This window comes from Sinocyclocheilus grahami, unplaced genomic scaffold (genome assembly GCF_001515645.1).
Source record: "Sinocyclocheilus grahami isolate Dianchi unplaced genomic scaffold, SAMN03320097.WGS_v1.1 scaffold733.1, whole genome shotgun sequence".
Lineage (NCBI taxonomy): Eukaryota > Metazoa > Chordata > Actinopteri > Cypriniformes > Cyprinidae > Sinocyclocheilus > Sinocyclocheilus grahami.
The window spans coordinates 271,497-286,132 of NW_015505912.1; the positions used below are offsets into that span (position 1 = coordinate 271,497).

General features: G+C 38.1%; 1 protein-coding gene and 2 non-coding genes across 3 annotated transcripts; all 3 read right to left on the reverse strand.

The window, feature by feature from the left end:
* Positions 1 to 1,578: 1,578 nt before the first annotated feature.
* Positions 1,579 to 2,370, reverse strand: LOC107560543 (leucine-rich repeat-containing protein 3B-like). The gene has a single exon (XM_016244756.1). The coding sequence runs from the start codon at positions 2,335 to 2,337 to the stop codon at positions 1,579 to 1,581; it is 759 nt and encodes a 252-aa protein (XP_016100242.1). The 5' UTR covers positions 2,338 to 2,370.
* Positions 2,371 to 13,285: 10,915 nt separating this feature from the next.
* Positions 13,286 to 13,367, reverse strand: trnal-uag (transfer RNA leucine (anticodon UAG)). Its single transcript has one exon. It is a non-coding gene; the product is annotated as a tRNA-Leu (tRNA).
* Positions 13,368 to 13,496: 129 nt separating this feature from the next.
* On the reverse strand, positions 13,497 to 13,578 carry trnal-aag (transfer RNA leucine (anticodon AAG)). Its single transcript has one exon. It is a non-coding gene; the product is annotated as a tRNA-Leu (tRNA).
* Between the last annotated feature and the right edge of the window lie 1,058 nt (positions 13,579 to 14,636).

Here is a 14,636-nt window from a genome sequence, read left to right on the forward strand (position 1 = left end):
TTTAAATTAGCACTAATATAAAGATAAAAAAATGCTGTCAAAAATGAAATTCACTGTTCATGATATATAATACATTAACTAATGTTAATGTTTAGAACCTTATTGTAAAGTGTTTTATTTTTCTTTCTTTCTTTCTTTCTTTTTCTTTCTTTCTTGATATAAAAATCTAGTGCTTATGAACCAATTTACAACCACATTTGGACTACAGCTATTACCTAGTGAGCTGCCTTGTTATCTACTGCCTATATAGCCACATCCCAGTATGCCTGCCTATCGTTTGGAACAGCTTTCCTGTCAGGAGCACCTATGATATGTTAAAATGTCTTGGTAGGCAGCTCTTTAGGTTTTGGAACAGAGTGCACTTTTTTTCTGATGAATTCCATGACATCCTTCACTGCCTTTTGTAAAGGATTAACAGAATGCTATTTTCTAAATTTACGGACATGATTTGTAAAGCTTTGAAGATATTGACTCACACAGGCAGAACATTCAGGTGGATTTCAACGTATGATTTATCTTGGCAGACATTCTGAATTATTTTTGCTGGCACTCCACATTGAAACTGAAAAATCACACAGTATTGGATGTGACATATCAAGGATGCACTCTAACAGTGTAAACATAATATGTGGTGGTCAACATCATCTCGTTATCTTTAATTTTATATTTATTTTAAATCATTTTCTTAAAGTGTCTCAGGGTGTTTTACCTAGAAACAACTACAGTGATTTATCTTACAGTGACTGATCACAAAAATAACAAGCTAACCTGTTTATTTCTTTTAAGTCACAGCATCATTAATGCTGAAGGATTCATGAAGAAAATAACAAGCCATTTTCTGTGCTCCCCTAAAAACCTAACCACTGAGTATTAAAGCAAACTACAGTGCTTTTTACATTTGCACTGTTTGTATACTATGTTTAGTGAGACACCTGAAAAGTCATTGATGCATGCAAGAATGTGTTGCTCTGTAAAATGTTGGTGTTGCCTGCAGGGACAACAGTACTTTTTGTAAATACCCAGGAGGATGAGTGCTTTATGCTCCATGTGTTGCCTGCTAAATGGGGATCTGACTGAAAAAAGAACCACTAGTTGAAATAAAATACAATAAAAAAAAAAAACACAGACAACACCTCCTTTAAAAGCACGCAGAGCAGACAAACCTCTTAGTCAAGAGGAGCCTCAAGCTCGGACATTTCTGAATCAATTATTCATCTGAATTGGATTAGATGGCCCCTGTGATTTCCCTCCTCTTATCTACAGTCATCTCTGTCCATGCAAGTGTCTGTGGATGGTTTTAGCATGATATGTTTCACTTTTCCCTGTTGTAGACATTGCACTCCACTGACCACGAAGCGTCCTATGTCAAAATTTCTTCCTTGTCCTTTGGGAGGGTACTGATCAATCCTGAGTGGTATCTTGAAGTGAATGGTCTGTGATTCAAGGATACAAAGCCATTATTCTTTGTTTTTCCAATGGTTTATTCTTTAGAGTCAAGTAGCCCATTGCCCAGTGTGCCCATTGCTTTTTGGCAGCCTGAGAAGCTTCCTACACATGTCATGAGCACTTGGCCTGGCACTATACCACAGTGCTGATGGTGGAAGACTCCTCAGACTTGCCCTGCCTGCTGGGCAGAGACTTGAGATACTTTAGGTGGCGCCTGGCATCTTCCTGATTGTGTCTCACATAGTAGACCACGTAGGTGATGACCATGGTGAACCATCCAAACATGGTCACCAACATGGCCATGTCCGTGGTCTTTTTGAGCACCACACACAGGTCCAGGTCTTTGGCCAGCAGGAAAGGCACACCTTGGGCTCCAGAGTCCGAGGGTTCAGATGTCTGACAGATAATGCCAGTCAAAAATACAGGCTCTAGGTCCAGGTGTGGAAGGGCTGTCTGCAGCCTGCAGTCACAGTGCCACGGGTTTCCAGTGAGGTTGGATCTTGCTGTAACACCTTCAAAGGCATCAGGGTCCAACATTGTGAGCTGGTTGGACGAGAGATCCAGAAACTGTAGAGAGGCTGCCAAACCTCTAAAGGCTCCGGGTTCAAGCAAAGCCAATTCATTATGGGAAAGATCCAGTTCAGCTAGCAGTGGAAGATCATTAAAAGCATTGGCAGGGATGCTGGTCAAGAGGTTGTAGTCCAGGTAGAGGCGTAGTGTGTCATTGGGAATATCCTGAGGGATCTCAGTAAGATGCAGGTTGCTGCAGCGCATAGTCTTACCACCAAATGCGCCCTCACTGTCTGAACAGTAGCAGCGCTTGGAGCAGGAAGTCGCAGCATGGTGGAAACAAAGTGTCATCAGCACTAAGCTGTGAAACAGCAACCACATGACCACAGAGTGCCGAAGCAGCCAACCTGAGGGTAGCAGCGTTGTGGGACAGCGGGCATAATCCCTTTAAGAGTACAACCTGTGCTGAGAGCATCCAGGGGGCTGTACCCTACATCAAAATGCCCAACAACTTGCATGCCTAGAAGATTGAAGAATACAACCAGTTAATGGAAAATATATAAATTTCTTTAATGTTTCAGACTTCAGACTTTCAGAATATGTAAAGATAATAATGTGTTTCCTTTGAATGCTACTGTGCTCCTTGCGTGAGATAGTTCTGAAATATTTATTTATTAAAACATTTGGTTTAAATGATTCCTCTAATTAAAACAGATTACCCTTAAACAATTTCAGACCAAATGCATACATACAGAGATACACATCAAACATTTTCAAAAAGAGATGCAGAGATCCTTTTTATCTATATTTCCTAGTCCTTTTTAATGCTATATAATATAATTTTCTTGCCATTACAAATACCCATCAATGAAGCCATGCCATTGTTTAACTGCATGTACAATCTCTTACTAAATCTAATTTCCTTTTTCTTGCCATCTCTTGCAGCAATGCCTCACCAGTCTCTTGTGATTTAAGGATTTGTACATAGCCTGTTTTGATTGTCCCTAATTAACTTGCAATAGTGTAGCATACATAGACATATATACAGTACACATACACAGAACCATACATATGCAAGTATTACAAACCCATACAGCACAGAAATTAAAATTAATAAGCAGACTGATGCCTTAACCAAATTTAATTTACTGATGGAAACTGGTGGGCTTGATGCTCAAAGCAGTGGGGTTTAAGCTATTATTATTTCCCTGCTAGCTTCATTTTTTTTGCTAGACACAAAGCAATGCTCTCACAATAAAAAACAAAAACTTCAAAGATTATCCACTCACGTTAATGACGGAAAAAGTGTCACTTCCTCAAAAGTGATGGTTGATTATATATCCCTGCTATGCTGGCCGAATTCACAACTCTGCTACAGGCATTAATGAAATCCAAGAATGACAAAAAATGACAAAGCATGTAAATCATGTTTCTTCAAAAAGACATTTTAAATAGTCAGAACATTAACAATAAAGTTATAATACCATGTTGACATATTAATTTAATTTAAACGCAGCGCACATTATGAAGTACGAACCAAATGCACTTCCTCATCTGTTCTCCACATTTGCTGAATAAAAAGGGCAAACTTGCCATCATTCTTTCTGTTTTCGTGAAGTGGACGCACATACCACCTACATCGTTTGTTCTTGTTCTTTTTCTTTGCCATTGAATAGATCAATGCTACTGCCAGATGTTTAAGAAACTGTTCTTCTCTCACAGCCACCATGGTTGTGGAGATACGTGCGTTGTATAGGAGATACATGTGAGCGGAGCTACACATATTTACATACTCAATCTACACTCTGCCTCCAGCAGCACAGGGATATTGGAATGTTCAAAAACAGTATACCGTCACTCAGCCTTTTCGAACATTTTTTTTTAAGTGATATGAAGTGACCAAATGTAAATACATCTTATGAGTTTTCTTCTGTCATATAAGAACTATGAGTAGCACTTTATTTTACAGTATGTGTACTTCCCTGGTACATACATGGTAAATATCTTGTACCTGCAGGCAAATGAGTGGTAACACAAGGTACTTACCTGAAGTGTATGTACATGGTAACAAATAAGAAACACGGCTGTACTTAACAGTCGTACATGCATGGTAATTATTTTGTACATACAGACAAGTGTGGGTACTTACAGGTAGACATGGTACATGGTAACTAATTAGATACTTTACTGTCCTTACTAATGTATATACATGGTAAATATGTAGTACTTTGTACGGACAAGTGCGTACAAACAGGCACATCCTTACAGTATCCGTATATGGTAACTAATAAGACACATAACTGTACATACTAATGTACATGGTAAATGTGTAGCACCTATGGAAAAATGTGGTATTATGTGGTAACAAACAAGACTTACAAGACTATCTGTAAGTACCCACACTTGTCTGTATGTACAAAATAATTACCATGCATGTTATGTACAGCCGTGTTTCTTATTTGTTATCATGTACATACACTTCAGGTAAGTAGCCTACCTTGTGTTACCACTCATTTGCCTGTAGGTACAAGATATTTGCCATGTATGTACCAGGGATGTACACGTACTGTAAAATAAAGTGCTACCGAACTATGTTATATATTATATCCAAATGATCTAGACAGAGAGGCCCAGGTAAAGAATGCTACTTTACACTTTAGAACACTTTAGAAAGGCAGGTGATTCCTTGCCTTCCACTGGAATTGTGACAAGACAACTTATAAGTTATAGAGTCTAATGTACATGATGCAGTGCATGTTGTGGTAAAAATATTGAGCTGTGAGAGTGGACTGCCATGGTTTTGCAAAAGATACTTTTTTATCTGAAGTTCTCCTGGGGTTCACTGGCGAAATATTCAGGACATTTCTTATTTAAAAACATAATAAAACCAAGTTGAATTGAAAATTGATTTGCCTAAAACAATGCCTCCGCTCCATCCCTTCAATCACTCAACTTCTATCAAAAACCCCACCCTCCAAAGATATATTAGAAAACCTGATATCAGCAAACCCAAATGTGACAAGTGACAGATTGGAAAAACATATAGGCCTATATATATATGTTTAAAAAAATACATATATATATATATATATATATATTTAAAAAAATAATAATAATTTATATATATATACAGGTGCATCTCAATAAATTAGAATGTCATGGAAAAGTTCATTTATTTCTGTAATTCAACTCAAATTGTGAAATTTGTGTATTAAGTAAATTCAATGCATGTGACCATGGTATTGGTGTGCTTGACTGGCCAGCAAACTCACCAGACCTGAATTGGAATCTATTGTCAAGAGGAAAATGAGAAACAAGAGATCAAAAAATGCAGATGAGCTGAAGGCCACTGTCAAAGAAACCTGGGCTTCCATACCACCTCAGCAGTGCCACAAACTGATCACCTCCATGCCACGCCGAATTGAGGCAGTAATTAAAGCAAAAGGAGCCCCTACCAAGTATTGAGTATTTGTACAGTAAATTAACATACTTTCTAGAAGGCCAACAATTCACTAAAAAAATATATTTTATTGATCTTATGAAGTATTGTAATTTGTTGAGATAGTGAATTGGTGGGTTCTTGTTAAATGTGAGCCAAAATCATCACAATTAAAAGAACCAAAGACTTAAACTACTTCAGTCTGTGTGCATTGAATTTATTTAATACACGAGTTTCACAATTTGAGTTGAATTACTGAAAGTGACAGATTCAGTGATTTTTCAGATAGACATTTGCACATATCAGACTTGCAAATTGCAACATATGCTCTTTTATTCTGGGCCAAATCTATATCTGTGTTTGATAAACTGCCCAAATAAATCTTAACTTGAATGATTATATTTAACGTATTTAGCCTTAACACAAACATTGGTCATTCTAAATATTGCAGATGGAATAGACAGCAGCCCAAATGATGTACAGTACAAGAGAGGGCAGGTAAGGAACACTGCCTGCTATTCGAACTGTGGTTGCCATTTTGGATATTTAATCCAACCAATGTTGTGTGTCAGTAATCCATAATAATAGTTTCACTTAAGACGTAGCTTGTTCTGTCTGAAGTTCAAGTAACGATGAACAACAACTTGTTTTGTAATTCATACTTTTTATTTATTTTGTCCAACCTTCTAAAAATAGCTTAGCCACCTTAGCTCATTAATATATCAGCAGCATATAAGAAGCAGCTATCCTCTTACAAATCTTCAGGGCAACATGCAACAAGGCAGCTGCCTTGGTTGGCTGCAATAATTTCCAACCTTAACCATTGTAAGAAAAACTGATTTCAACTCTGCACAAGCCTGCAGTTTCCACCAATATAAAAATCACTTGTTCTCTATTTAGGTATTGCATCACCTCTTATTACCTATAATACTGAATTCTCCAGTACCAAAAGTCAACTGGGTTTGTAGTTGAACCCGCCACTGTCCACTTACGAAGATTAAAAATGAAATCGATCTCTAAGTACCTCTTAGTATCACATAACGAGTGTAGTCTCCTAAAGGAAGGGACTGTTTGTTGAAGGGAGAGGGAACAAGATGCTCTAGACTACAAATGAAGCTGAAATGGCAGGCTTAACTGAAGGCTGAAATAGGGAGAGAGAGAGAGAGGGAGAAAGGAAGACATTAGCTCAGCTTTCAAGCTTCAGTGACCAGTCTTCCCCTGCCAAAAACCAAATCAAGACAGTTATTTACCCAGGTTTATAAGAAAAGTAATTTTAGCCTTGCTGTAACAAAGTTTTCTTTATTAAAGAACAGAAGGGTGACCTAAGGATGAGCAAAGTGATGGAAGATAGGTTAGATAAGAGTCACAGACCCCTGGAAAAGATGTACCACTCATGAATACACAACAGGGTTCTGTCATTACATTTTCACAAGTGATAGTGTAGGCCGGACACATAAGGAGAGACAGACAGTGAAAGATGAGGACAACAAAGACCTAAAACACAGATCTCCAAAAACCAAATCAAGACAGTTATTTACCCAGGTTTATAAGAAAAGTAATTTTAGCCTTGCTGTAACAAAGTTTTCTTTATTAAAGAACAGAAGGGTGACCTAAGGATGAGCAAAGTGATGGAAGATAGGTTAGACAAGAAGGTAGCTCAGTGGCAGCTCAATAGACAGAGATGGACAGAATAAAGGTTGAAACAAGACATGAGATGGAAGCATGCAGGGGGTGAAGAGAAACCACACAGGATGTGTACATGATTCATCAGAGAACACAAGAGAAGAAACAAGAGAATCTGAGGAGCAAGTCTTACATTACAGAAGAGAAGAAAGAAGAGAAGGATGAAAAATGAGGTTAAAAGGTTCAGTACAGAACATTTTGTGGGAGAAAACCGATGTGACCCTGCCCCTGCAATGAAAGGTCAACAAACCAATTTAGAAAAAGGAAAAAAACAAAACAAAACAGTGAGTTAGTGATGTAAATGCTGTTATTAAAATAAAGATGTCACAAATTACAGACACATACTTTATATGATTTATGACATGACAATTTCTACTTCAGCTTGATTGAAGAGTTGGATTATTTCTGGCTACATAGGATGCTGGTGTGCTGTTTTATTCACCACACTTATTTAACTAGTTTATTTAGCATTATTCTAGTTGGCCAACAAACCACCAAACCACCACTAATCACCACAAATCAACTCAAATCAGCATGGAAATGCATGTGATTTGTATGATTAGCCATGGACACATAGATATTTATGTCTTCAGCAACTCCTGACTTACACTCCTATGACATTTCAGAGAGCTGCCATAAGATTTGTGTCCAGACTCTGAAACAAGAACACAAATTAAGGTGAAGAGAATGAAAGATACATTAGAGTGGGGATGGGAAAGGAGGAAAGAAGCTTTGACAGAGCTGAACTGGACTGTATTGAATGACCTGTCATTATATGGAACTTGACTGAGATGATAATTGGCCTGATATTGCCACTTTGTCATTTTATTAAACTGTTATCCTTGTTGCTCATGCTGAATGTAAGCATTATATTATGAGAAACTTGGTAAATGACTGACTCTGGATAGCTCTAACATTAAGAGAGTTGCAGTTAGATGAACGCTAAGTGATATGTTTTATCGACACCTTTGGCTAAACTAGACTAATGGTTTGTTCAAAGGAACAAGTTTGTAACAAGTAGGTTATAATAGCTGTTTGATGCACACAAAGTACTTCTGAGGCAGCTCATCATTTGGTTTAGTTAGTCTTCTGAATCCATAATCCATAATTAGTCTTCTGAGTCCATCACAAGTTTTAATCTTGAGAAACAATTCTTAGTCTACAAACTGTTGTGCTTCCTCATCTCTAGTCTTGTTTAATAATTTATTTCAAACAATGTCTGAGTGCTCCTGACTGCTGGCAGTGTGTGATAGTTTACACGGAGACCCTACTGCCAACCTGTACTATTCAATTATCTGAGTAAAAAAAAAAAAATGCAATAATCTACAGAAATGGCCAGTAATCATAAATCACACAACATCACCACGATGCACAAATTCTTTCCTATTATCTTGAAGTTCTAAATGTGAATCGACAAATAAAGTAATTTATAAATAAAGAGCAGATTTTATGACCTTGGTGTCTCTACATATATCACTGAACTGTCTGACACATAGTTATGTATAATTCAATAAAGTAGCTATTATCCACACTAATTATTAAAATAACTCTACTGTAAGATTTTTGTTTTGTTTTGTGCTTCATGTTGTAACATCTAAATTACCTTATAATGCATTTTATTAAATAAAAAAAAACAATCTGACCACGTTAATTAATTTTTAAGCAACGGGTACAAATGACTCAAGTTAACAACTGCACGTTTTTCACTTTTGGTAGTGTATTAAATAATAAGAATAAATAAGAAAATGTAAAAACATGTAAAGAAAATGTAAAAACATATCTAAATTCAATTAATATTTTAATATGTAAATAAATATTGAATTTATTTGTATAATCATAATATTTATAAGTTAAAAAGTTTGTGTTTTACAAGAGTTACACGTGTCTTTTAGTTAGTTTTACATAGTTGTTCTTCATTCACTAGAGGCGTAACTCCTAAAAGAAAAGGTTGCATTACAAGTAAAATCAAGAGATTACACTCATTATAAAACTTCATCAAACACCTATAGATTGTCTAAAAGCTTATTGTAGAGCTGTCAAATGTCTTATTTACTTATTTAAACGCGTTGGAAAGACTGACTCACATTTCTCCTCTCTGTCTTCTGAGATATCCTCTCTTCTCGGCATTTGCCTTCGCGTGTTTGCTGTAGAGAAGGGAGTTCAGTGTCATTTGCGCAAATATCCCTTCTGGTTTAGTGCTGGAGATCCGCACGCAGCGCGAGTCGTGGACGCGTTTGGAGAGAGAGAGAGAGAGAGAGAGAGAGAGAGAACTGATCAGTTTCCACGCAACTAGCAGCACACATCAGCACAGCATCAGATGCAACAAGGAATTTAGTCTAGTGATTCCAAATGAATTACAGTTCATTCACAATGTTGCCATGACACTTGATTCTGATATTTTCCATTTGTATTCGTATTTTAATCTTTCTGATATTTTCCATTTGTTCATATTTTAATCTATAAGTTACTCTTGGAAGAAACTGCAAATGTAATTCAGTCATAATTTGGACAAATCCCAGGAGGACTGTAATCATAAATAAATTAATAAAAGTAATTATTAAATTGAAATCCAAGAATCAAATAAGGTCCTGTTGGTTGGATGCACTGACATTCTGATTAAGTAACAGAATAACTGGTTGCAAATGAGTATAATTCCATTAGCTTGCTTTTAAGATTTCTTTATTTTATTTCTTTATTTCTTTTTAACATTATATAGCTGATGTCTGCTTATACCAAATACATGACAGTTAGCCAGTGTATTCTAAAACTCTTTTTGTAATCTAATAAAATAACAGGTTATAGATTTTGAAGTGTAAGTAGCTAGAATAAAGATTAATAGAGGTTGCAAATGCATGTACTGTTTATAACAGCTTGAGTTGATTTTTCTCAGTAATATAATGTTAAGCCTGTGGTGTCTGTCGAGTCACATTTAAAAGTTAATCTGTGAAAAGATCACTGATGTCTCCCCCATGCTAAAACATGACTTGTTTCATATTTACTTCTGCGTAAATAATAGCTGCCACATGCTGGCTTGACAGGCATATTGCAGTATTGTTTAATATTAACAAATTCATTGAGCTTTGCATCTAAACCAAGAGGGTTTTTTTTTTTTACTACATTTTACTTTAATTTTGTTTAGACAACAGAAAAAATGCAGCCTTTGGACTGATGAAAGTAATTTTTCATTTATTTCACCCACCTTTATTCTTTCTCTTTCTCTGTCTCACACACTCAAACTAAATCAGACAGCTACTTAAAATTATGACCTGTGTGTGGGTGGGCTGCTGTTAATTCTGATTGATCTGTGGCCTGCTGGATAACTTATGGACTTAATGTAACAAGATGTTTGTATATATATATATATGTATATATGTGTGTGTGTGTGTGTGTATTTGTGGCACTCTGTCTAAAATTATTGTCTTGTTATACCTTCATATTATCCTGTGATATCGTAACAAAGGGGAACAAGTATGTCAAAGCTACACCGTATTATATTAAAAATCAAAGTAAGGGGATTTTGTTACATAATTCATCTTCAAAATTATCAGCCACACCAATATTTCAAATGTGAGGCAATCATACTGGAGCTTCTTAATCTATATAGGATTGTGCTGTGCTCACCTTGCATGCTCTGTGATAAGCCCAAACCTTCAGGACAGCATTTACAATTCAATTCAATTCAAGTTTATTTGTATGGTGCTTTTCACGATACAAATCGTTGCAAAGCAACTTTACAGAAAATGGCGTTTCTACAATATGTTTAGTAGTAGCTTATCAGTGGTGACTGTCAGTTAATGTACATATGGCAGAAATGTACGGAAAAGATGTAATCAAACAGACGATGAACATTATTAACAGCAATTATTATATGATGCAATCAAACTTATAGCAAAATTTGGTAGTTCTGTATGTTGTTTCAAGGTTGGCATCATCTGAGGTCCTCTGAAGGGTTGGCATCATCTCTTCTCAGGTGTTCAGGATCCAGACTGAAGCTTGTGTAAATCCTAGTACCCGTGGCAAAAACAGAGAAACAAATAGAGACATAATTAGCGTATTAGCGTAGCTGCTGTTCCAACCAAGCAAAATGTATTTGTTTAATTGTTGTAATAATGTGCATTTGATCAGATATAACTGCGGTACAAGATTATGAGATGCATTATTTGAATGCTTGGCCAAAGAGATGTGTCTTTAATCTAGATTTAAACAGAGAGAGTGTGTCTGAACCCCGAACGTTATCAGGAAGGCTATTCCAGAGTTTGGGAGCCAAATGCGAAAAAGCTCTACCTCCTTTAGTGGACTTTGCTATCCTAGGTACTACCAAAAATCCAGAGTTTTGCGACCTTAGGAAGTGTGATGGATTGTAGAATGGTAGAAGACTAGTTAGGTACGCAGGAGTTAACCCATTAAGGGTCTTATAGGTAAGTAATAATATTTTTTAACTGATACGGAAGTTAATAGGTAGCCAGTGCAGAGACTGTAAAATTGGGGTAATATGATCATATTTTCTTGACCTGGTAAGGACTCTAGCCGCTGCATTTTGGACTACCTGTAGCTTGTTTATTGAAGATGCAGGACAACCACCTAGCAGTGCATTACAATAGTCCAGTCTAGAGGTCATGAATGCATGAACTAGCTTTTCTGCATCAGAAACAGGTAACATGTTTCGTAGCTTGGCAATGTTTCTAAGATGGAAGAATGCTGTTTTTGTAAAATTTTCAAAAGACAGGTTGCAATCTAATATAACACCCAGATTTTTGTCTGTAGAGGAAGTAACAGTACATCCGTCTAGTTGCAAATTGTAATCCAAGAGATTCTGTGTACTGTTTTTTGGTCCAATAAGTAATATCTCTGTTTTATCCAAATTTAATAAGAGAAAATTATTGGTCATCCAGTCTTTTACATTTTTAACACACTCTGTTAGCTTATATAATTTAGAAGTTTCACCTGGTCTTGTTGAGATATATAGTTAAGTATCATCAGCATAGCAGTGGAAAGTAATCCCGTATTTTCTAATAATATTACCAAGGGGCAACATGTATATTGAAAACAGCAGAGGACCTAGGACAGATCCTTGTGGCACTCCATACTTTACTGGTGATAATTGAGATGACTCCCCATTTAAATAAACAAAGTGGTAGCGATCGGACAGGTAGGATCTAAACCATCTTAAAGCCTGTCCTTGAATACCTGTATAGTTTTGTAATCAATCTATGAGTATGTCATGATCTACAGTGTCAAACACAGCACTTAGATCAAGTAAAACTAGCAATGAGATGCAGCCTTGGTCTGACGCAAGAAGCAAGTCATTTGTAATTTTTTAATTAAAAAGTCCAGTTTCTGTGCTATAATGGGGCCTGAAATCTTTTTTGCAGGAAGGAGCACAATTGAGCAAACCCAACTTTTTCTAAAGTTTTAGACATAAACGGAAGATTTGAAATGGGTCTGCAATTTGGCTGTTACCATTCTTGTAGACTACTTATTGTTTGTCGTTATTATATTACTCAAAGTCATTTTTTTAAATTGTCTATACTATGAATGCAAGTTATTAGTGTGCTTGCTTTGACAGAGTGCCTCTGTTGGAAAGGAGCACTGGCTGGGACAGGCTTCCAGTACTGACTTTGCGAAAAAGCGGTTAAGTATGGATGAGACCGGGAGCTAGCAACGTCACTTCTCCAGTAGCAGCAGCCGCAGGATCCTTCCAAAAGCTTGCCCTGGCAGAAGTGGGATTGGAGCCCAAAGAGACTGGAGCATTAATCCAACACCTTTGACTACTCAGCTATGTTATCCCGCCATGCGGTTTTTCCACGGATATCTTTCCGGCAGCTTTGTCCTTGTTGCGCTTTGAAATTCGCCGTGCCTAAGAGGAGCTCTTCCACAGGTGGAAAGGCCTCCTCAATACTGCATATTAGAGCTTGTGGATGTGTTGCAATCACAACGAGTCTGAGATGAGTTTCGAACAAAAGAACGGAACAGGGTTGAATCAGGTCGTCAAAAATAAAATCCCGAACAGTCACTACCCCATATATGGGGGAAGGGGCCAAGAAGCAGGATTGAGTCAGCCTGACTTAGCAAACAGGCAGTCGCTGTGGTAGAACACGACGCATCTTGCTCGACGAGCCTGGCTGCTGCCAAGGAAAGCATATTCTCTCCTTTTCAGACCTACTTAGAGCACACACAGGGCCTCCTAACCTTTGTTAAAACCATTGCTGGCAGCGGTGGGATTTGAACCCACGCCTCCAAAGAGACTGGAGCCTAAATCCAGCGCCTTAGACCTCTCGGCCACGCTACCCCAGCAACCCTTTTTCCGTGGGCCCTTTTCTGATCTATTTTCCCTCAAAAGGAGAGAACAGGAACGCATCACTTTTCCAGTCTTTGTGCTCAGGCGTAGCAGCCACAAAAGCCTTCCAAAGGTCTGTCCTGGCAGCGGTGGGATTTGAACCCACGCCCCCGAAGAGACTGGAGCCTTAATCCAGCGCCTTAGACCGCTCGGCCACGCTACCCCAGAAAAGCCTAGCTTCCGGGCCACTTTACGCCAACTTTTTCTTGTGCCTCTTCGCCCCAAGCAAAAGCCTTGAATTATGCCATCGAAAGGCCTACTTAATACAGGGGTATGCAGCCCTACTCCTGAAGGCCATCCTGCCCACAGAGTGCAGGACCAATCTCTAATCAATCTTACATGAATCCGGTAATCAAGGCCTTTTGGGGCTTACTTGAAAATGGCAGCCAGCTGTGTTGCGGTTACTCCCAAAATTGTCAGGCAACTGTTACTTCAGCAAGGACCTTCAATGAGTGCAATTGGCTGTTACCATTCTTGTAGACTACTTATTGTTTGTTGTTATTATATTACTCAAAGTCATTTTTTAAAATTGTCTATACTATGAATGCAAGTTATTAGTGTGCTTGCTTTGACCGAGTGCCTCTGTTGGAAAGGAGCACTGGCTGGGACAGGCTTCCAGTACTGACTCTGCGAAAAAGCGGTTAAGTATGGATGAGACCGGGAGCTAGCAACATCACTTCTCCCGTAGCAGCAGCCGCAAGAGCCTTCCCAAAGCTTGCCCTGGCAGAAGTGGGATTGGAGCCCAAAGAGACTGGAGCATTAATCCAACACCTTTGACTACTCAGCTATGTTATCCCGCCATGCGGTTTTTCCACGGATATCTTTCCGGCAGCTTTGTCCTTGTTGCGCTTTGAAATTCGCCGTGCCTAAGAGGAGCTCTTCCACAGGTGGAAAGGCCTCCTCAATACTGCATATTAGAGCTTGTGGATGTGTTGCAATCACAACGAGTCTGAGATGAGTTTCGAACAAAAGAACGGAACAGGGTTGAATCAGGTCGTCAAAAATAAAATCCCGAACAGTCAGTACCCCATATATGGGGGAAGGGGCCAAGAAGCAGGATTGAGTCAGCCTGACTTAGCAAACAGGCAGTCGCTGTGGGAGAACACAACGCATCTTGCTCGACGAGCCTGGCTGCTGCCAAGCAAAGCATATTCTCTCCTTTTCAGACCTACTTGAAGCACACACAGGGCCTCCTAACCTTTGTTAAAACCATTGCTGGCA